At 37.7% G+C, this 24391-nt stretch overlaps 1 protein-coding gene across 1 annotated transcript in view; it reads left to right on the top strand.

Annotated features, from left to right (window-relative positions):
* ADAMTS19 (ADAM metallopeptidase with thrombospondin type 1 motif 19) overlaps positions 1 to 24391 on the top strand; it is a 161603-nt gene that overhangs the window by 58031 nt on the left and 79181 nt on the right. The window contains exon 7 of the mRNA XM_021381171.1: positions 5648 to 5691. Coding sequence (XP_021236846.1) covers positions 5648 to 5691 — 44 coding nt within the window. The remainder of the gene's footprint in view (positions 1 to 5647; positions 5692 to 24391) is intronic.

Below are 24391 nucleotides of genomic sequence, written 5' to 3'. Positions count from 1 at the left end.
ATGAGATTCCCAACTTATGTCCAGAATTTGAAGTCTCTCATAAAGATGAGTGCAGCTGATCCTGAAATTTCCCTTTAACTGCCAACAGAATATCTTATCTGTGACATTGTGCTGAGTGGGCAGCTAATAGCCCATATGATTACTTGTGCTTTGCAGTCCATCCCCGTAATCCTCGCCCAGAAGCTTTCTACTGTGTCATCCACAATGGCAAGGTCTGTACAGTCTAATCTCTTCCTTATGTACAGCACAACACATCTACCACACCTACCCTGTCTGTCCCTCCTGAAGAGCTGGTAACCCTCCATCCCAACGCTCCAGTAATAGAACTTGTTCCATCAAGTCTCACTAATACCAATTATATCATATGGAAAGAACCAAATCATCCAGTACAACCTGTTTGTTCCTTGTAAGGTGTGCCTCAGTAAACACTAGAGAACATCAGCATGCTACTTGCTTCTCAAGTTAAGGAGTACAAATGCACAGAGATAAGCCCTGAGTTTAACGACCACTGAGATTTTATTACTTGTTGCTGTGGAGGAGGGAATCTGCAGAGGTTTTCTGTCCTGTAAATTGAGGCTGGGATGAAGGCAAGAAAAGGTCTGCAGTTTCTCTCTGATGATATCTGAGTTTATATGTGACTCCTATAGCAAACAACATAGCCAAACCTTGAAAGTGTAGAAAAAAAAGATACAAGAATGAAGCAAAACCTCATTCCACTTAGAGATTATTCATCATGTCTAGTGCTTTTATCTAATTTTTAATTATCACATGCTGGGTTGGTTTTTTTCTTTCTAAGTTCAGGGTGTTTGAGACCGTGAAGTTGATAAAGCTTATAATAATACGTTTGAGAAAAATCTGTATGATTTACCTGGTTCTATCAACATGTTCTTTAGAGCTGTAGTACTCAGGTAACATTTGTTCCACTCTGCAATTTCATTCACCCTTGCAGATCTGTTACGTACCTCTACATGAAACTAAACTTAATTTTAAAACTATAGTTATGTAGTGTAAGTCTCCAGGATTAAATTTCAGATTTTTGTAGTGAACAGGAAAGCTAGGCAGTCTTGAAACAAATAAATAAAATGAAGGAGATTAACTATGTTCTGAAATAGACTATTGCCATAGTAATTTACTTTCAGAATTAAGAAATGTGTCTTCTCATCTCTGTTGCTTCAGCTTTCAACCAGGGATCTCTATACCATTTGCAGCTAAGCAGCTATTTGAAAGCTCCTCCCTATGCAAATACTTGTAGGCTGTGATCAAGTCACAACTCATCTTTCTCTTAGATTAACAGTTTCCCAGACATGTAATCATTCTTTTAGCTCTTTTCAGACCATTTCCTATTTTACAGTTTGTAAGCACCAAAATTGGACACAGCAGTGTGTGGACACTTGTGCTGGTGCCACGTCTGATATTTTCCTACTTTTTTATCCAAGGATACTGTTTGCTCTCTTGAAGTAAACTGCCACTGCCTGTTTTCAAATTCTTATTTCTTTTCTTCCTTTTTTTTTTTTTCTTTGTTGCCACCATACCTCATCAATTTTTGAAGTCCAGTTTTGGCTACATTAAAATAAGTTATTCACATAAGTCATATATAAAAAGATGATTTGTCTTAATTCCTATTTGTATTTGATCTCATTTCATTTTCAAACTTTACCAGCAGTGCTCTCTTATTTTCTTCCAAATCATTGTTTAATACTAATGTTGAGCCTAGATTCCATTGGACTCAACTCGAAAACACCTTCCTTGGCATTCTCATTTTTCTATATCTGTTTCGAGATGTTAGCTGCTCATTCAGTTCACTTGTTATTTTACTTGCCACTCTTCTGACATTTTCTTAAATGTGGCTGAAATATGGACTTTAGAATTAGCTTATTGCCATTTTAATCTCAGTACAACATTACAGAGCCTATGTGAAGTTAGCTATTTAAAATAGCACTTAAAAATGCAGTGTTTTCTGATTTTCTAAATTATCAGTTTATAGTGCATACCAGTGCATTTGAAGTTTACCATCAAAATAGTGAGGAGTTCCAGAAAAAGCATCCGTAACAGTAAGATTGTTGTTTATTTAAATTCCCAAGTGAATAGTAACTTAATAATTTAGCCTGTGGCTCATTAACTCCTGAACTGATTTTAATTTTTTTGTTTGTTTGTTTTTAAAAAAGTATACTGATAATTTTGTATGTACATAATTTATTTGTGCAAATCATTTCAGATTGTTCCATCACACGAAAAAACAAGAACAACTGCAGTGCTGTCATTATCCATTTAGTACATTAGAGCATTAGAATAGTTAGAAAATTGAAAGTAGGGCAAAAGCCAGAATGAATATTTGATGGACTGCTAAAATCCACTGTCTGACCTCTTCTGTTTCTTCTTTTCTCAAACCTAATATATGGAAGGAAATTGCAAGCAAGTTTAGATAAGTAGTAAGTCTTCCTACTAGCATGCCTAAAATAAGTGTTGTTTATCTAAAATGACACAGTGATGCAAACTGTTCATGGAAATTAAGTCTGGTTTCTTCTTTATTTTTCTTCTGCTGTTCTTTACGCATTCTTTTGTACATCTCATCTACACATCAACATTTATTTTGAAAAATAGAATATAATGAGATACTTTATATTTGGAAAGTGCACGATTAGTCTTTGCCTGTTTATAATCTATAGATAGTTGATTAACAGTGCACTAAATGTAATTTATTGAAACCATATATTAGTAGATATCCATTCTTGCTTAGAATTCTTTTCAAGTGTTGGTCAACTCAATCAAACATAGAAAGCAGTCATAAATCTCATGAAACCTACTGTTTTCCCTCACTTGAATAAGGACCTGTTTTTCTTTACATCTGCATGCCAGTTACCCATATAGAATAATGGAATTTGTGCACTGGATACTGCCTAGAAGGGAATTTCTGTGTTTTTTAACCAATTTTTTTTACTTTCTCTGTTATATTTTGTTACTAACTTTTGCCCTCCAAACTTCTACATATGCCTTAATGACAATGCTACCAGCCCTACTGGGAAGGAAAAGAACAGAGATAAATGATGTCAGTGGCTTTCCTGAAGGTTTTGTGTTATGCTTTATTGCTCTATTTATACCACTTCATCTATTTATACCACTTCATCTATATCTAAGAGTCTGTGTACTCTTTTGTGTAGTTTCCATGCATCAGTTGCCTAAATACATAGAGAGAGACAGAGGGGTGTATATATACATGTGTAAGCTAGATATATGCACACATGGAAACGTAGTTATAATTTAATAGAATATGTAAGTTACCTTGTAGGAATTAAAGAATAATTTATTTATGAATCAGTTGTGGGCCTAATTAGAGCTCTAAATTTTTACTAAGGAGTCATGAATAAATATTCTTGAAATTAAAGGAGGCATTAGATTCTTTCAATGAAAACAAGGAACTAAGAATGGCTTATTTTGCCTTCCTCTTACCAAATCTCAGCAGAACTCTGTCCCCAAAGTCCCATAATAGAACTCTGGATGCATAGCTTATTCATAGATAGATTCAGGCAAGAAGGAAAAACAAAACAAAAACAGATCATTAAGTATCTGAAAATGAAGCTATTACATAAGCAGAAACCTCTTGGATACTGGTAGTTTTAAAATGTGAAATGATCTTTTTAATTTGAGGTATACTCTTTTTTTTTTTACTTCATTACATCAGTTAATATTTATGGTAGTTGTATGACTATGCGTGGAAGACAACCTATGTCCTTGGATTGTCTTTGCGTGTGTTCTCTTGCTTCACCAGAAGTACCATATTTCTAATTATTCTGTCATGTTGCTTAACAATACAATAAGCACAGAACAAAGAATTGTGTTAAAACCCAGCACATTAATGCAATTTGTTGCAGGTTTGAAAACATAAAAGAACTCTGTGTCTGATTATAGTTTCTTCTTCACCGCTTTAGGCTCTATTTCCAAATCTCATCTAAATGGATTCCTAGAACTTTGCTCTGGAAGCGCTGTTGCTTTGCTTTTCTACTCAGTAATTATCTGTCAATGGTGACTAGAGAATAAAAAGCTGTAACCCCATGTCTCTAACCATGTTGCCTTTAACAAGTATCAAAAATTTACCAGTCTCTTGTGATTAGTTTTGAGCCTAAATCACTATGTGACAGTAGTCAGTGGGAAACAAACAAACAAAAACCTCTTGGAATAGTTGCATTTGTAAAAATGCTAAGTATCACCAGTCTACTCTCACATCTCAAACCCCAGACAATTCCTGGGGCAAACATTTAGTTACTGGAAAATAAATACACATGTAAGATGTTTCTGAAAGAGAAAGATCCTTAATTACTGTCCCTATTCAACAAAAAGGTAAAATTAGAGGTTGAGAAGTGAGGGGCGGTCTAATTCATATTGATGGATAGCTTAACTGACTTCCAGCTTAACTTTTTATTCTTGAGCCTTTAACAACAGCTATTAAATGTATTACAGATACTTGACAATGATCAGTATACACATTTGAATTGCTTTCTAGATATAAAAAATAAATATGATTATTCATGCAAAGATATTTAGTAACTTAAATATTATTGAAACAGAAAATTTCCGTATTGGGTACATCTTTCCAGAGTGGAACTCAGGTATCAGTTAGTTTCCACTTATAAATACTGCTGCTGACAGTAGATATAAGTATGTTTGTCTGTGAGTACATATGTGTGCTTATGTGTATCTTTACCTGTATCTATCCATATTTATATATCTAGTTTCGTAGGCAGAATATAAAAAAGGAATATCTCCAACCCATAATGGCCTGTGCAGAAACTGAGACTAAGAGGGGAGAGTCTTCTTTATATGAGTACAAGTCAGAATGAGAATAAATTTCAGATAAGTAGACAGTCCTTTTATTAGATGTACGTAGCGTGTTGTTGTTTTCTCTCTGTTCCTGCATACCCTTGACTTTTTTTATATATAACTTCATTACTTCTCTCACACAACAGGTAAAATTGATGTGAAATTAGAATGAATTCCAAGCAGATATTGTTTAAAGCAGGGATAAGGTATTTATTCTACTTGATGCAATTATGTGGTCTTATTTGTAGATCTGTGGATGGACTAAAAACTGTATTGGTGAAAGTCTTTTCCCAGTGAGTTAATTTTAAATCTTCCACTATTAGAATGGGTGCTCTCACAGAAATGCTTTGCCAGCATGCACTTATACCATGTTCCCTTTTAGTCTTGATAACTTTCAGCCACAAAATCTTACTGACTGATTTAAATCCTGGATTAAAATGCTGCTTTTGGATCTGATATTAAGCATCACAGATATTTTTATTTCATATGCAAGATAACATCTGCAAATTTCTGAAGACTAACTTTAGACTTGCTATATTTCAAGAAATTGAAATGTGTAAAAAAAAAAAGCAGGAACTATGTATAATGCAAATTGAATATGTGGTACATATTTTGTCACTTGACTACTCTTAAACCTCTTTTGAGAGTATACTAAAGTTTAAGTGTTCTGGGTAGTCCTGGCCTTTTCTTCACCACACTCTTTGTTGAGATAACAATGTTCTGTGTTTCTTCACTGAGCCATATAAAGTATTTGTAAATAGATCACACAGTCATTATGGGACTGACAGCTTGGCTTACTTAACATTTTTCTTTTTTCCACCCCCAATTCTAGGAAGGATTTCTGTGTACATAAAGATGAACCATGTGATACTGTTGGTAAGTAAATAAGCATAAGAGGCTCTGTGTATAGACCACATCATAAAATGAGTGTTAGATAAATACCTATGTAAAGCTGCAGGATGACAACAGTATCTTTGGTAGGTAGCTGTAACTAGGTAAAATGCAGATGTCTAAAATACTAAGAATAGTTTGTTAGATATATGCAAATAGCTAGATACACTATTCTTTGTTGTATATACCTCTAACTAAATAATGTTAAAGTACAATATTTCTATTTCATTTTTTTTTAACATACTCCTTGCATATTTTTTCTTTTCAATCTCATTGGCAGTTTAATAAGAAACTGTAGTATTATTAATTGAAAATAGCAAGCTAAAGGAGCGGGCATATGATGCTTTTTAATGCACTGGATTTATGTTTGTTGAGAATATGTAGATTTTAATTTTTTTTCTATAGTAATGTAGTATACTAGAATAATACAGTGTTTATGGACTATGTAACTGTTCAGAAACATACAGGATACATACTATTGTGCAAGGCATCTTCTGGTATTGACAATTGAGTACTAAATGCACTGAGGTTTTCTGTCAATGTAGTTAACACCCTTTAGGAAGAAATATTTTCAGCATAAATGTATGGTGGAAAAGGCAATTCGGGTTTAGTGTGGCCTTGTTGAAGGTAGTAACGGGCCTACCTCTCAAGCCTGTCCAGGTCCCTCTGGATGGTATCCCTTCCCTTTAGCATGTCAGCAGCACCACTCAGCTTGGTGTCATCTACAGACTTGCTGATTGTGCACTTAATCCCACTGTCCACATTGCCTACAGAGATGTTAAATAACACTGGTCCCGCCACCGATCTCTGAGGAACACCACTCATTACCGGTTTCCACTTGAACATTGAGTCATTGATCACAGCTCTCTGAATGAGACCACCCAGATAATTTCTTATCCAGCGAACGGTCCATTCATCCAATCCATTCTTCTCCAATTTGGCAACCAGAATGCTTTGCACAAGTCCAGGTAGATTACGTCAATTGCTCTTTATGCACTGATGCTGTAACTCCATCATAAAAGGCCACCAAGTTTGTCAGGCATGACGTGCCCTTGGTGAAGCCATGTTCATTACCACCAGTCACCTCATCCTTATTTTCCATGTGCCTTAGTAGGACCTTCAGGAGGATCTGCTCCATGATCTTGCCAGACACTGAGGTGAGACTGACTGGCCTGTAGTTCCCTGGATTTTCTTTTTTTCCCTTCTTGAAAATGGGGGTTATGTTTCCCCTTTTCCAGTCAGTGGGAACTTCACCAGGCTGCCATGACCTTTCAAATATGATGGGTAGTGGCTTGGCAACTTCATCTGCCACTTCCCTTAGAACCCGTGGATGGATCGCGTCGGGTCCCATGGACTTGCCCACCTTCATGTTCTTTAGATCTTAGGTCTCAAACCTAATCTTCACTTACACCAGGCATATCTACCTTCTCCAAGTTCTTGCCATTGTTTTCTGCAGCTTGGGTGGTGTGGCTAGAGCTCCTGCCAGTGAAGACTGAGGCAAGGAAGTCTTTGAGCACCTCAGCTTTCTCAGTATCCCTCGTGACCACGTCTCCTGTTTCCTTCCAGAGAGGGCCCACATCGACCGTGACCTTCCTTTTATCACTGTCATACTTGTAGAATTCCTTTTTGTTTCCCTTTATGTCCCTGGCTAGATTTAATTCTGTCTGGGTTTTAGCTTTCCTAACCTAATATCATGCTCATGTTAGTAGTGTTTGGAAATCTCTACATGGCCAGAAGAGTTTTGGGGCTAGCTTATTTTAGGCTGTAAATCCAGAATACCTTGAACTTCTTCCTTCACTGACTATCCTCATATTTCTATGAAACAACAAGGTAGATTCTCATGTAGTATCTAGCTGTCAGTGCAGGACCGCTGTTTACAACTGCGGTATTCTGATTTCAGCATTGTTAATTGTCACAGACCCCTTAAGATTCCTTCTGGGTGGAGAATCATGAGGCAATTGTTTTGTCAACAAAATGAACTTGACCAAAGTGTTCTGGAGCTTCCAATGGTTATTTGGCTGTAGCACTCTCTGTTTGCTTTGTTGTTTTTCACTCCCTGCTGCTCATGTGTGCACTCCCTGTCTCCTGTTCCTACACAGAAGGGAGATGCAGTTATTCCACCACTGATTCTCACAGCTCTTCTTAATTTAAAGTGTTGGTTTCAGACCCTAGGTCACCATTCAGTGTGTAGGGACACACTAGGATTGAAAAAAAAGTGGGGCTTTTTTGTTTGTTTGCTTGTTTTTTTGAGGGGCAGGATAGTCTTTCTAATCTTTTATCTCTTTTAAATTTTAAATTTTGAATGCCACGTATTGTAAAATTCTAAGTATAAATATCTCAATTGTTTTTATGTTTTTCAGAAAATCACTAAATTGTCAGTTTTCGTGAGACTAAGATTGTACTAAAAGAATCAGCACAAAATGTGAAGTGGGGGCTAGTATGTGCTGCACTGTTCTTGTGCATGCAATCTTGTCATATTATCACATTTAAGTAACTGAAATGAGCTATAATTCGCACGGTAGTTTGTTAGTAGATTACTGCACAAACCTTAGTACCAGCAGATGGAGATCAACAGATATTTTCTCGTTCGCTTCAAGATTAGGCCAGTAAATTAATATGGGAGTAAAGTTTGTTGAAGCAACTGCACACACATTTCTTTTTTCTGCCTATCCACTCTTGTAGTTAAGATTTTGGGACTCTGAGACATACATAATTTTCATTAGATTTGTTGTTTCCTATTAGCTAACCATTTGTGTAGAAACATAGTAGCAGTGAGCTTTGTATAACAGTAAAATGTTACAGGCAAGAACAGACTATAAAATGATGCATGTCCTCTGTTGGCATCAGTCTGGAGGGTCCTTAAGCAGTAGGACCTGAATCTTTGTATTATCTGGTAGTGTATGTTGTCTCATTCTTCAGGTAATAACTTCTCTCATCCCTTGTCAAAAGTCCACAGGTGCACAGTATATGTGCTGTGTAAAATGTTGTGACCATACTTAATATTTTGAAAGATTTATGTTAGCTAGTGAAATGTCCTAGTAGCACTGAGAGCAACAAAAAGGAAAACCGAAAAGTTGTATTTCCAGATTTAGTTAGCATAAGCCTTTTATGGCACTCAGTTTAGAAAAATATGCTTTTGTCAAGGGAAGGTCAGTGTGTATAAATTGTGTTCCATTTTACCTAATATGTCAGAAGTATGAATCATTTTGGAAACTGCTTTTGCCTCCCTCTGTTTAACAGAGTGACCTCAGTTGTTTGTTCCAGTGCTATTAATGCAGCAGAGTGAGGCTTTGTTGTTTAAAAATACATATCTGGTTGATATACCTGTATAGTTTTGCACAAGCAAACTTCCATTAAAATTGATGCCATTTGCTTATAGTCTTAGCCCTGGTTGAAATCCCCAAGTAATAATGTGTCTCAGGAATAGTAAATAGAACTTTTCTGTTGCTTTATAAAAAACAGGTCTTCCAGCATTTCTTCAGTCTCAGAGGAGAGTAAGTACAGTGTTTTGATAGGTAGTGGTCTCCCGAGGAGAGGGCAGTTAAATACTACTACTTTGAAGCATTATTTTTTTTTTACAATATAAAATAAGAGAGTATACTATTTTTTTTAAATATTATTTTTAAAACTTGATCACGCACCATTTGATCCTGCCATTTTCATTAAAGCATCAGCTGTATTTTTTTCCAAAAACCGTACTTCAGTCTAAGCAGTTCACTAGAAAGTATTTTCTTACAAAATGCTGACATTGCAATCTCTAAACAGAACTCCCTTAAACTTTTATCAGATGATTTTTAGGGGCTGTACAACTACAGTATAGTACAACTATACTGTATTATAAAGTATGACTTGAGTAACATCTAGTGTTGCAAAGATAAAAACAATAGCAGAAAATTTAGTTGGCGTCAGGTCTCCATTCTATAGCAAAGGTTCTAAACACCTTGGATGTAATAATAACTGGTAAGGAATCAGACAAACATGTACACAATAAAGACCACAAAATAAGATGCAGTGAAAGAATATGCCTTCCATCCAACTTAGCAAAATGCCAAAGATAGATTTATCTTTTTATTTTTTATGAAAGCTGTAGATCTCTAATACTTGAGCTTTTCCTCCAGTATTTATCCTAATGTACAAACATTTAGCGTAGACCAATGCATTAAGAGACACAAAAGAAATAGGGAATTAGGTAGGATGTCATTGTCCAATAGAAGCTAATGCTGAGTAGATTGAAGTTGGCTGCTTAGGGCCCACTACCACTCTACAAACAGCCAGAGAAGCTCTGCAAAACATTGGCAGCAGCAATGCAGAAGTAAATTTTAAAATTTCATTTTCCTATTCTTTCTCACTTTTATCTGTCTTTTTTTCTCGTCTTATCCAGAAAATCACTCTGTGTAGTCCTGCATAGCTACCTTTAATCTAATTATCCAGAGAAGTGATAACAGTTTGCTAAGAAGCAGGATGAATTATCTCATGTTCAGCCGTATGCCACTATTGATGAATTACTGTGGGTACTTGATGCTGCTAATTTAAACCTAGTCGAAGTATCCGTGTGCTGCACATGAGCCATTTAGGCAGGAATAATCCTTCTGTCTCTCTAACACATTGTGTAGTTGGGCTCTGGCCTGTGACTTGGGTTTGGCATTACCAGACTCTGCATGGTACTTTTCTGGAAGATGGGAAAGGAAAAGGAGGGAAGAGATGCTGCCACCATGTTTTCACTGTCTGTACTTGGTTTAACTGAGGTTAAGAAGAAAGGGGAAGTTTGTTTTCTCTCTTGGTTTCTCTCTGCAGTCAGAATTGAATCCTGCAGTGCATGCCTGTTTTTCTAGAAGATGCTAACAGTGTTCTATGTTGTTTATTTTTACTAGAAAGCAGTTTTTGGTTTGTTTTTTCCTCATGCTTAGATACAGTCGTAGAAGAAATGTATTTAAAGCAGTTAGAAATCTTACAAGAAGCAAGGGAAATTTCAGATTGCTCAATGCCAAGTAGTAATGCATAAGCTTTTTGGCATATTGTTTAGATTATGCTGTACTTTACAGATGCACTTTTGGATAAAGGTTTCTCAGCAAGACTGATAAGGTGCAGAATAGTAGAGCAGGAGTGAATCTCCAGCAGAGTAGCATCTCCAAAAGATGGAGTGTAAATCATGATCGTAAATTCACTGACCTGTGAAAGAGCAGGAGGATATTTTAAGTGCTTTTGTTGAAAAGCTAGCTGTAGAGATCTCACCCAATCTCACTTCATGAACTTCTGTTTCTGTTAAGAATACTATCACTCATGTGTATCCAGTAGCTGCCAATACCTAAGTAACTACAGTGCTCACATGCGGCTTTTGAAAGACGCATTTTCCTGTGACACTACTATGATATTGTAGTTACTGTAATTTGAACTAGGTAGAAATATAGAAGTGTAAAAGTTCCCTGGGAAGTGATTTCCACATGGTAATACACTGTGTCTAGTATACACGTATCTTTGATAATGCAGTATTTTTTAAATGATCAGAGAAACTTTAAAATTCTATAGTCTTCAGAACAAACCTCTTCTATTGCTGAGAGCTGCATATCCAAGGGTACAACAAAGCAGAACCTAATTAGATTTGAGTTCCAAATAAAAATTGGGAAAAAAAAATCTGAACCAAAAAGAACAGTTCCTCCCTACACACTCCCAGATTTTTCTGCCTAGCATGTCATACATCATCAGATGAATTAGTGCATGCTCATTGCAGTTTCTTGGGAAACCAGAAGAAAGTAGGACTACAATATGTGTGCTACGTCATCAAATTCAGACTTCTGCTATTACAAGCCACAACTTCATTCCTCTTCTAAATGTATATTAAAAGTCTTAAAAATTGATTACTTTTCTTGCACCCAACAAAACTCTAAGATGCAATCCTGTTTACCTTACCTTTTCTTTTACTGCATTTGACTAATAAATTGCTCCTATGAGATGAGACCTAGCTCTTCAGACCAAAAAGCAGAATCTGTTTTCAAGCTGTGTTGAAACTCATACACAGAATAACAGCACATTAGACTGCTTTATTTTCCAGTGTTCTGTTCTAAGTATTTAAAGCTTAATTAATCTGAACATCAGTAGGGTAACACAGAATAAATCTCTCTGAATGGACTCTTGATGGCAATTTCATAATCACAGAGCATACTTTTAATCACTAACCGCTTAGAATTCTTAAAAAACAAGGCTTTCCTTTCTTAAACAAGGACTAACTGCTTCTTGCAATTCCTTCTTTTTTATTTCATTTTATTTTAATTTAAAATAGTTAGCCAATGCATTGAGAGAGTTGAAAGTGAAGAAAAAAAAAACTTTTCTTATTTGTTTCATAGAATCATAGAATGGCTTGGGCTATAAGAGGCTTTAATGATCTTCTAGTTTCTTCTAGTTTCTTCTAGTTTCTTCTAGTTTCAACCTTACTGCCATGTTGGTGTTGGAAGATGAGCGTTTTATTTTTCAGATTACGCTATGAAAATCACTCAAGGCTTTCTTACTAATTTTGTTTTAGTAATCTGTACTAGAAAATAGCAGGTTTTTGAATATGTTTTGGTAGACTACAGAGTTTAAAGAGAAGTTTGGGAGTAAATTTTAGATGGAGTTGAGAAAATCTATGGAACCTGTATTGAACTTAAATTAGCCTCTAAGCATTATGATTCAAAGAATATTTATTTTTAAAAATGAAGCACTCTAGCATGTTGCTCATTTGACATGCAGGATAATTTTGTGTGTCTTTTGATAGTGTTGGCATTTGCAGTTGTCTTTTACAGTGAAAAATTAAAAATACATATAGGGTATATTAGATACAATTCATGCTGTAATCATAGCTCAGTTAATAAATTAATCAACATATTAAGAAACTGCAGTTATCAAAAAATAACACTGAGAGTTTTTTAACATTTTAATATTAATTATTACATCTATTCTGAGCCATGTCTAATTCTTGTTGCACGTTATACTTGAGATACACTCAGTTGTTCTCTTTCTTCTGTAAGATGCCTGCTGTGTATGTTCTTGACATATGTTGAAATCTCAGCAGCGTCAAATTGATGCTTAGCTGCTGATTTTACCTCTTAACCTCAGTAAGTGGTCCTGTAACGTGCCACAATACCACCCACAGTTTTCTGGGATTTCTTAAGTAAGCATGTGCATTCTGTGAAAATGTCGTTTTCTACAGATTATACTACTTCATCTCTAGTTAATTTTTCGTACTTATTTAATATTATTTTCTATACTTAGTCTCAACTTACCTGAGGTATTTTAAATTCTGTCTTAAAGGGACTTATCAATTAGCATACATAAGGAGTTTTAATGCTATAGAGTATGTGCACTTAGAGCCACAGGAAAAACTCCTATGTCCATCAGAAAAAGACATTCTCAAATAAGCCCGAAAAAACCTTTGATGTTATACAGGGCCTATTTGTTTTTTGTTAAAACAAAAGGAAATAGCAAGCTAGTTATTAATTTGAATTTGTAATTAGTAATTGAATTAGTAATTTGAATTTGACTTTGTCTTGTAAGAGCCCCTTAACAGTGTGTTTTGCTTTGTATAGGAGTCCTTCAGTTGCATATTCCAGATTCAAAAGTCATGAAATACTAATGAAACATCACGGCAATATACCATGGTGTGCAAAACATGCTTAAGTCAGTGCAACAGAAGGGCTGTGAGATGCACCCAGGGGACAAATGTGAGCATGACATTTTTAAGCTCAAGTCTCTGCTGGCTGAAAAATTCTTTTACCAGCAGAAAAATCTACATGTCCAGTTTTAGCTAATCAGACTTGAAGAATAAAATAACGAGGGATCTAGTGACCTTTTCTGAATTGAACAGTGAGGTATGTTATTTGTCATTTTACAAATCCAGAGTGTTGAAAAACTGAAGCAGCCCAAGGAGCTGTGAGCTTTAAAAAATATTTTTCATGATCTCAAGACTCTAACACTAAAGTACTTTTCTTTTGTAGCTTGTTTTTATTTAGAAGATATTTAAATGAAATATGGTGTACATTCATAATAAATTTGCATGGACTGGCAGCTGTAAGAAACGGAGCATTGATAATCAGTTACTATTTTGTATGCAGATAGATACTTATAGATACTCTGCATTATTTTGTGTATGGAAATGCTTTTCATTTCATGTATCGTGAATGCAATCAAATTTTAAAAGTGAGAAAATAATGTTCAATGTAAAGCAGTATGAATTTAAGACAGTAGAAATACCTGGCTGTGAAATTAGTCTGCTTTCTAGCTAGCCAGCCATTCCTCTAATGAGTCTTGAGCTTAACTCTTGATAAATATGGTAGTGTCTTGTATTTTCATCCCTTTAAAAGAAATGCTTGCAAAGTAAACTGTATATAGTATATAATATGTATGTAGTAAGGAGACTGTGTAGCTCCTTATTAGTAATGCATCAATTTCTGTATCTCATTGGTATTTAATGCAAAAAGCCATCAGTGATGCGATTATATAGATCACCTAATGAATGTTTATTTTTCTCGGGAGTTTGAAAAATAGGGTGGGTAAGCAATAATACATGGATCCTATCACTGAGGTGAATATCAAATAATCTTTGTATTCCGAGGGAGAGTTGTGAATGATCCATACAACCACATTAGACAGCGAAAAGTATGCCCCACAGATACAAGGGCCAAGGCCAAGGCTCACTCTTCATCCAAATGCCTTTGTGGAAGTTTTTTGGTGGAATCCATTTCATAGCTCCCTTTTGTAGGACTTAAACAGCAAAAAGTTCTGTTTCTATTTTCAGTCTCTACTGCAGGTTTTATGTTCTCAGGATGATGGTACCCTACCATGATTGGAACATGAATTTTTCAGCAAGTAAGTCATCTTTTGCTCAGCTTTGTTAATCAGGAACTGGTCAGGATCTATTACTGTATATGTGAGACATGGGAACCTCCTCTAGTTCTCAATTACCATGCATCTTGCAGACTTTGCAAAGGCAGTTTAGGTAGTGAATTCACTGGAAGAGGAAAGACCTGATACTCAGCCTTTTTAGCTTGCATTCACAAAGTTCAAACTTTTTGAAGACCATCCCAATAAACTCAATGAAGTTTTGAATTGGAAACAGCTTGCAAAAATGTTGAAACATGGTCTTGAAAAAACTCATCAGGGGCTCTTATTTATGGCAGCATAACTGTCAGACTCTTTAGCAGGGTCTGTGGTGACAGAACAAGGGGAAATGGTTTCAAGCTCAAAGAGGGTAGATTTAGGTTAGATAGAAGGAAAAAATTTAGGTTAGATAGAAGGAAGTGTGGTGAGTCACTGGAACAGGTTGCCCAGTGATGTGGTTGATGCCCCATCCCTGGAGACTTTCAAGGTGAGGCTGGATAAGGCCCTGGGCAACCTGATCTAGCTGTGCATGAGCTGGACTAGATGGCCTTCAGAGGTCCCTTCCCACTCTAAGGATTCTGTGATTCTATGATTCTATGTGTACTAATACATCACGGAACAATATCCTCTTAGTTGCGCTAATTAAGATAGATAATCAAAAATAAAGGTAGTATTTTTAAATCAAATAATTGTAACTGAAAAAGCGTAATGTGAGATTCTTCTTGAGACAGCTCAGCCATTGTTCTTCTAAATGATAAAGACATTAGTTCAGTGAATTCACCTTTCTTATAATGTGTGCTACTGATGTCTTCTATAACCAATCCCAAGATATGTTGTTCTAATGGTGCATCTCTCTCAGGGTGAAACAACATACAATTTCTTCACATGAAATCCTTAAAGGTCACAAGTAATAATATTTTGAGCATAGAGTAATAGATTATTTAGAAAATGAACACAAAAACATGGAAAACAAACAAACAAAAAAACCCAAATCCCAGATGACTAACATCTCTTTCAATCTCATTACCTCTTATATCACACAAAAGAGAATGTAGGCTACACTAGGACTTAAAGAAAATAAGAAATTAAAAATTCTAAAAATGTTCTGTAAGTGGAGTCTCACCAACATTAAAAAATATTCACATTTCTTGGTTATTTAATGATAACATGAGAGATGTATTCCAGTAATCACACAGATTACAGAAAGTGTGGAAATGTATTATTATGCTGAGGTACTAATCATCAAGGAACAGTTATAAGTTCCTACCAGACAGTGTCATTTCCATAGCACAGATATAATAAATCCCAAAAGGAAGCAAGAAAGTTTTGTTTTACTCATTTTTAATAGAAATAAAAGCAGGACTGAGGGTGTATTAGAATTAAAATTGTATATCTCATAAAGGATTTTTCACTGCTTGTAGAAAGGAGAATGGTAACAAGATAAGGGGAAGAAAGTACCAAAAATCAAACTATAGGAAAATTATGTTAATAGGGTAGGGTGTCAGGCTGGAATCCTTGTAAGAGCAGGAAAAGCATTGGTAATGTATTATGACTAGATCAAATACAGAAGAGATATTGATGTTACACAAGTCCTGGAAGCGTGTTCTGAAAAAAATGGTTTGATGGAATGGAATGAGACAAGAGATGAAGTCAAAGGTGTTGCAGTGTTCATAGAGGTACAGAACATGGGGGAGACTTGAGCAGCTGCACATTTTATGAATGTGAGAATTGAAAGCTAGTTGTCAGAAAGGCAAGAAGAGAGATAAGCACCTGGCTGGATATTTTTACTACTCGGATGGAGTAACATAATTTTTAATTACCTCTATTATATATTTTGCTCTGTGATGCTAATACATTTTGACTCATGTGTACAGAGGTATAGGCTTATAGTATTTTAAAATCTGTGAAGTCGCACTCCATAACAGTGGAAGCGGTTTTGACGATTAATTGGATCATTTTACTTTGCAGCATAATATCAATCCATTCCCATTTCTTATGGGTAAAAAGTCAGATTTTCTTAGAAGCATAAGAAGAGACACAGTTAAAAAAGTTATACAGTGTGTTTGCATTAAAATAGGAATGCAGTAAGTATTTATTCGTTCCTCTGGGAAATTGCCAAAAACATTTAATCTTGAAATGACATATAAGCTCAAGTTTCAAGGTGAACAGTTTTTTTTAAGGTTTAAGAAACTATGGACAATTTCCATTTAGAAAATACAGACTATCTCAAAACTGATCTTGAAAAGCAGGGAGTCTCTTTTAAAATACTGGTATTTTTCATAGCTCCCCTGGAAATCTGAAATATACTCGTACATCATCACTTTTGTAAGCATACTGTTTTGTGAAATATATTTCCTATTTCCCTAAAGCAGGTCCCAGTGGAGGTTTTTTTAATATTTACTTTAAAATGTTTTTTAGTGTGATCCAGATATTTATTTTTGAATCAACTAAGTCATTCTTCATATTATTTTTATAAAGGTATTTCTAAAATTGTGCTTATGCAAAAAAAAAAGTAATTTAAGCAGTTGTCAGTAGCAATAAAACATACGATAGCAAATCTGTAACAAATTACTATAAAAGATCATCTTCATAAAATGGGGTCAGTTTGTGGTTCTTATTGTTAGCAAGTAGTCAGATGGTAATTTCTTATGCTGCAAATCTTACTCTGGTTTTCTTGGCAACCTAAAATTTCACTTGCCTTTTTTTTTCTAAGGTATCTCCCTTTGAATATGATTTTGAGTCTCTGATTCCTACTTCTCCTTTTTAAGTAATATTGCAGCAATAGCTTCAGTCTGTAAACCTTTAAAAAGCTTTGGTGAAAGTCTTTATATTTCTCTAGTAAATTAACTTGTGCCTCTAATTCAGTGACAGATAATTGTTTTTAAATACTTCACATGGTAAAAAGCCATGATTAAATCTATACAGTTCATTAATTACAAACTTTTTAATAGACCAATACCACATATAACTCATCTATTAGTCGTCAGATTTTAACCACATAAGATATGTGTACTCATATACCAGACATTTTATTTCTCAAAACATGCTTTAGAAGGAATGACGTGGAACTGATAATCATTTTCTCCAGCTCAATTTATTGATTTTTTCAATCAATTAATTTTATTTAATTAATATAAGGATACAGTCAGTATATCTTTCTACATACATTAAAACAGAATCTTATTTATATAACAGAACATGCTATAAGTGATCGCAGACTGTAATTGATTTAAATTGCTATGACATGAGATCTGGATCCATTTAGGATTTAGGTGGAGAGGATGGTGTACTATATGTTTCTTTCCTGATATATTGACTAGAGAAGGTTCTGAGTCCGGAAGTTCAACTCAATAATTTTATCGTGTGCATCTGTAAACTGTCTTTCATAAAAAATAATCTTATTTGGCTTCCCTCTTAACATTCTAAAATTTAGAAAGTCTCCTTTGATCTTAGCTGTGGTTACTCTCTTACTGTAGTATCAAGCCTTGTTTGTAGTTTACATAAGCACAATGGTTTCGAAAGAGGGAATGGCAAGAAGCTGAGTCAGGGAAGTCCAGGTGGGATATTAGGAAAAAGTTACTGACTGAGAATCTGGTTGGGCACTGGAACAGGCTCCCCAAGGAACTGGTCATCGTATCAAGCCTACTGGAGCTCAAGAAGTATTTGGGCAGCTCTCTTAGAAATATGTTTTGATTTTTATATTGTCCTCTGACGTGCCAGCAGTTGGACTTGATGATCCTTTTGGGTCCCTTCTAACTCAGGGTTATTCTGTCATGCTGTGATTCTATGATCAGTGAACAGCATATCCTGAAGATATATTTATTTATAAATATATTCCGTGAGAACTGTTCTGAAACAGCTGATGTTCGGTTTGCAACCTGTTTCTGGCTTTCCAGTTAACAAGCTTCTGATTTACTTCGGAAAGCTCCATTCAGTTTTGTTGCCAAAGAAGGAGATGTCTCCTTTCAAAGTCAAATGTTATTTAATTGTGTACATAAGAGTTCCATGAAGCTTTCATAAGGCACTCTTATAGTTTACCCATGTAATTTAAGGACTGAAAGAATTTGTTCCAAACAGAATGGCTTAGGACCTCTTCATCTTCAACTACAATTATACAAAATCCAACCAAGTTTTCTATTTCTAGTGTGCAGGTGCAAAAATACAGTCAAATGAGAAGACAGTGAAGTTGAGTGTCTCTTTTTCATGCTACATGTTTTTTTCTTTTCATTTTATTCATCATGCTATGTTCCTTTTCATTTCATTGCATCTCTTCATTCAAGGCATTTTCATTCCTTTTCCCCTAGTGCAGTTTTATTTTGCTTCTTTTTTTCTCTATTTACTCTTGCATCTATGGGGAAATTTTCTATTTCACGGTGTTGCCTTTGAAAAAAGAAGAAAAGCAGTAAAGAGATTTAAAAAGTATACTGACTGTACTCAGTGACTATGGTAAAATATCCTGATGCTTTAAAATTTTCTTTTAAATATTTTAGATTTTTTTGTTTGCATCTTGGCTAAAAGGTAAAAAGTTAGACATGGAATTATTTGTCAGCTTTGATATTAGAAGGAGTATCCTGGAGTTGTGCTGGGCTGCGTGGTTTCAGTATGTACTGAAAATCTTTTTGTATAATTTTAATCATTCTATCTAGATAGTCCAATATAAAGCTCACCAGAAGAATTGTAGAAGTTTGTTATGACGCTGAAAGAGCAGTGGAAGAGCAGACTAAGTCAAATATTGCCACATAAAAAGTAATACTTAGTAAGAAAAAAATGAAGACTTTAGATATACATGTGAAATCATAGAATCACATAATAGTTTGGGTTGGAACATATTTTTAAAGATCAATTAGTCTAAGCCCTGCCAGGAGCAGGGGCATCTTACATAATCACAGAATCACAGAATCGCAAGAGTTGGAAGGGACCTCAACAGATTGAGTCCAACCTCCCTGCTAAAGCAGGTACCTCACAGGTAGGCATCCAGACAGGTCTTGAATATCTCCATAGAAGCAGACTTCACAACCTCTCTGTGCAACCTGTTCCAGTGCTCTGCCATCCTTACCATAAAGAAGTTCTTCCACATGTTAGTGCAGAACTTTCTGTGTTCAAGTTTTAGGCCATTACTCCTTGTCCTATTGCTACACACCACCAAAACCAGCCTGGCCTCATCCATTAGCCTCCCACCTTCCTTTAAATACTTATAAACATTTGTCTGATCCTCCCTCAGTCTTCTTTTCTCCAGGCTGAATAGAGCTAGGTTACTCAGCCTTTCCTCCTGCAGGAGATGCTCCAGGCCCTTTACCATCTTTGTGGCCCTCCTCTGGACTCCTTCTAGGAGATCTCTGTCTTTTCTGAACTGGGAGTCCAGAACTGTACACAGTAGTCTAAATGTGGCCTCATCAGGACAGAGTAGAAGGGGAAGATAACTTCCCTCAACCTGCTGGCCGTGCTCTTTTTAATGCATCCCAGGATACCATTGGCCTTCTTGGCCACAAGGGCACACTGCTGGCTCATGGCCAACCTGTTGTCCATCAGGACCCCCAGATCCTTCTCTGCAAAGCTCCTCTCCAGCAGGTCATCCCCTAATCTGCACTGATACATGCAGTTAGTTATTCCTCCCCAGGTGCAAGACTCTGCACTTGCTCTTCTTAAACCTCATCAGGTTTCTGCCTGCCCCACTCTCCAGTCTGTCCAGGTCTTGTTGAATGACAGCAGAGGCTTCAGGTGTGTCAGCCAATCCTCCCAGCTTTGTATCATCAGCAAACTTGCTGAGGGTTGACTCTATCCCTCCATCCAGATTGCTGATGAAGATGTTGAACAAGGCCAGATCCAGAGAGGACCCCTGGGGACCGCTGCTAATTACAGGCATCCAACCAGACTCTGTGCCACTGATGACAACTTTCTGAGCTCTGCAAGTCAGCCACTTTGCAATCTTCTTCTCCATTCACTCATCTATCCCCCATTTTCTAAGTTTAATAACAAGAACGCTGTGGGAGACGGTGTCAAACACCTTGCTGAAGTCAAGGTACACAACATCCACTGCTCTCCCCGCATCTACCCAGCCTGTGATGACATCATAGAAGGCTATCAGGTTGGTCAACCATGATTTCCCCTTGATGAATCCATGTTGATTACTCCTGAGAACATTCTTCTCTTCCAATTGCTTGGAGGTGGCATGGAGAAGAAGTTATTCCGTCACCTTTCTAGGGATGGAGATGAGGCCGACTGACTGGTAGTTTCCCAGATCCTCCTTCTTGCCCTTTCTGAAGGCTGGAATGACACTGGCTATCCCCCAGTCTTCTGGCACTTCTCCCATTTGCCAGGACCTTTCAAAGGTGATAGAGTGTGATTCAGCAATCACCTCTGCCAGTTCTCTCAGCACACATGGGTGTATCCCACTGGAGCCCATGGATTTGTGTGTGTTGACTTTGGCTACATGTTCTCTGACCAGCTCCTCCTCAACCAATAGAAAGTTTTCCTTTTCCCAGACTGTTACCTCCAGGGTCTGGGATTCCTGAGGGCTAGTCTTAGCATTAAATACTGAAGCAAAAAAGGCATTCAGAATGTCTGCCTTCTCAGAGTCCCCTGTTGTCAAGGCACCCATCTCATTTAGTAGGGTATTCACATTTTTCCCAGTCTTCCTTTTACTGTTGACATACTTAGAAAACCTTTTCTAGTTATCTTTTACCTCCTTTGCAAGGTTAATTCCAGGGGCACCTTAGCCTTCCTTGTTGCATCCCTACAGGCCCTGACAACATTCCTATATCCTTCCCAGGTGGATAGGCCCTTTTTCCACATTTCATGAACCTTCTTCTTTCCTTTTAGCTTATCCATGAGTTCCTTGCTCATCCACGCAGGCCTCTTGACATCTTTCCCCGATTTCTTACTCTAAGGGATGCACCTATCTTGAGCTTGGAAGAAGTGGTGTTTAAGCACCAACCAGCTCTCATGGGCCACCCTACTTTCAAACACTCTAGCTCATGGGATACATCCAAGGAGGTCTTTGAAGAAGTCAAAGTTGGCTCTCCTGAAGACCAGGGTAGCAATTTTACTTATTGCTTTACTTACTCCACACAAGATCTTGAACTCCACTATCTCATGATCACTACATCCCAAGCTTCCCCCAGCCATCACATCCCTGACCAGCCCTTCCTTGTTAGTAAAAATAAGGTCAAGTAGCGCACCCTTCCTCACTGGCTCCTCCACCACCTGCGTCAGAAAGTTATCATCAGTGCATTGCAGGAACCTCCTGGACCTTGTGTGCCTGGCTGTGTTGCTTATTCATAGAATCATAGAATCATAGAATTAGCTAGGTTGGAAAAGACCTACAAGATCATCCAGCCCAAGCATCCACCTACCACCAATAACTCCACTAAACCAGGTCTCTCAATACAACATCTAAACGTTTCTTGAACACCTCCAGGCCAGTGACTCAACCACCTTCCTGGGCAGCCCATTCCAGTGCCTGACCACTCTTTCAGAAAAGTAGTATTTCCTAACGTCCAGCCTAAATCTCCCCTGGCACAACTTGAGGCTTTCTCGTCCTGTCACTAGTTACAAGAGAGAAGAGGCTGACCCCCAGCTCACTACAACCTCCCTTCAGGTAGTTATAGAGAGCAATAAGGTCTCCCCTGAGCCTCCTCTTCTCCAGACTGAACAACCCCAGGTCCCTCAGCCACTCCTCATAAGGCCTGTGCTCCAGACCCCTCACCAGCTTCATCGCCCTCCTCTGAGCATGCTCCAGAGCCTCAGTGTCTTTTTTGCAGTGAGGGGCCCAAAACTGGACACAGTACTCGAGGTGCGGCATCACCAGTGCAGAGTACCGAGGGACAATATTTTCCTTACTCCTACTGGCAACGCTATTTCTGATACAAGCCAGGATGGCATTGACCTTCTTGGCTACCTCGGCACACTGCTGGCTCGTGCTCAGCCGAGCATCCACCGAATCCCCAGGTCCATTTCCTCTACACAGTCTTCCAGCCACTCTGCCCCAAGCCTGTAGTGTTACCTAGGGTTGTTGTGTCCAAAGTGCAGGACCCGGCACTTGGTCTTGTTGAAACTTATCCCATTGGCTTCAGCCCAGAGATCCATCCTATCCGGATCTCTCTGTAGGGCCTTGCTACCTGCAGGCAGATAACACTTCCTGCCAGCTTGGTGTCATCTGCAAACTTACTGAGGGTGCTCTCAATGCCCTCATCCAGGTCATCAATAAAGATATTGAAGAGGACAGGCCCCAGCACTGACACCTGGGGAACACCATTTGTGACTGGTCGCCAGCTGGATTTAACTCCATTCACCACCACTCTCTGGGCCTGGCCCTCCAAGCAGCTCCTTACCCAGCAAAGAGTATAGAATCATAGAATCACAGAATCATAGAATGGCCTGGGTTGAAAAGGACCTCAAAGATCGAGTTTCAACTCCCTTGCTGAGTGCAGGGCCGCCAACAGCTAGACCAGGCTGCCCAGAGCCACATCCAGCCTGGCCTTGAACACCTCCAGGGTATACCTGTCAAAGAGTGTACCTGTCTTTGCTGGGTGGATTTGTATTTGTATTCCACAAATTTCTGGATGGTGGAAGTTCCCCATGAGAATCAGTGCCAGGGATCACGCGGCTACTTCTAGCTGTTTGTAGAAGGCTTAATCTGCTTCCTCTTCCTTATCAGGTGGCCTGCAGTCCACATCCACTGCAGTGTCACCTATGTTATCTCACCCCTTAATTTTTTATTTATCTCCCCCAAGTTATCAGTTATTTTCCCCCAAGTGGAGCCCAATACATTCTAGTTGCTCTCTCACATATAAAGCTACTCCACCACATTGCCTCGCCAGCCTGTTTTTCCTAAAGAGGACACAGCCCTCCATGACAGCATTCCAGTCATGTGAGATGTGTCACCACATCTCTGTGTTCACAATGAGATCATGGCCCTATGACTGCACATAGATCTCACATAGTTCTTCCTGTTTATTTCCCATGCTGCATGCGTTGGTATACAGGCACTTTAGGGAAGCAGGGGGTGCAAGTATCTCTAGAGGGATGCAAGAAGGTTTAAGGCTGGCAATTGGCAATATTATCTTCTCTAAGGAGTCCTCAGAAGATCCAGTTGGAGAGGCTTTTCTCCACAGTTTACTAAAAAGGCAGCATTACCAGGCTCTTGCCTGTAACAAGGAACTCCACTCCCTTACCCCACTGAATCTTGTTTAAACCTCTGGAAATCAGTCCAGCCAGCTTGCTCCCTAGCCTAGATCAGGCTGCCCAAATCCTCTAAGGATGGGGCATCCACAGCCTTTTTGGGCAACCTGTACTAGTGCCTAACCACCTTTGCTGTAAAAAATGTGTAGTACCTAATCAAAATCTAGCCACTTTCAATTTGAAACTATTACCCCTAGCCCTGTCACTACAGCCTTTGTAAAAAGTTTTTCACTGTGTATCCGATAAGAACCTTTTAAGTACTGAAAGGCTATGGTAAGGTCTCCCCATAGGCATCTCTTCTCTTGGCTAAACAAACTCAGCTCTCCTCTCCTCTCTTCATAGGAGAGAAGCTCCAATCCTTGGATTACTTTCGTGGCCCTCCTCTGGACTTGCTCTAATAAGTCAATATCTTTCTTATCTCAAGGGGCCCAGAGATAGATACAGTACTACAGGTGGGATCTCATGAAGATGTAGGAGTGAGAGACAGTCACTAACTTTAACCTGCTGGTAAATCTTTTTATGCAGCACAGGATAACATTTGCTTTCTGGGCTGCAAGAGCACACTTGGCTCATTTCATTTACCGGTATCCTCAAGTCCTCTGCAATGCTGCTCTAAATCAAACTAGTGTCCAGTCTGTACTGATACTGGGGATTG

Source organism: Numida meleagris, chromosome Z (assembly GCF_002078875.1).
Source record: "Numida meleagris isolate 19003 breed g44 Domestic line chromosome Z, NumMel1.0, whole genome shotgun sequence".
NCBI lineage: Eukaryota > Metazoa > Chordata > Aves > Galliformes > Numididae > Numida > Numida meleagris.
Note: the sequence above shows the minus strand (reverse complement) of the source record. Positions and strands in the feature narration are given on the sequence as shown.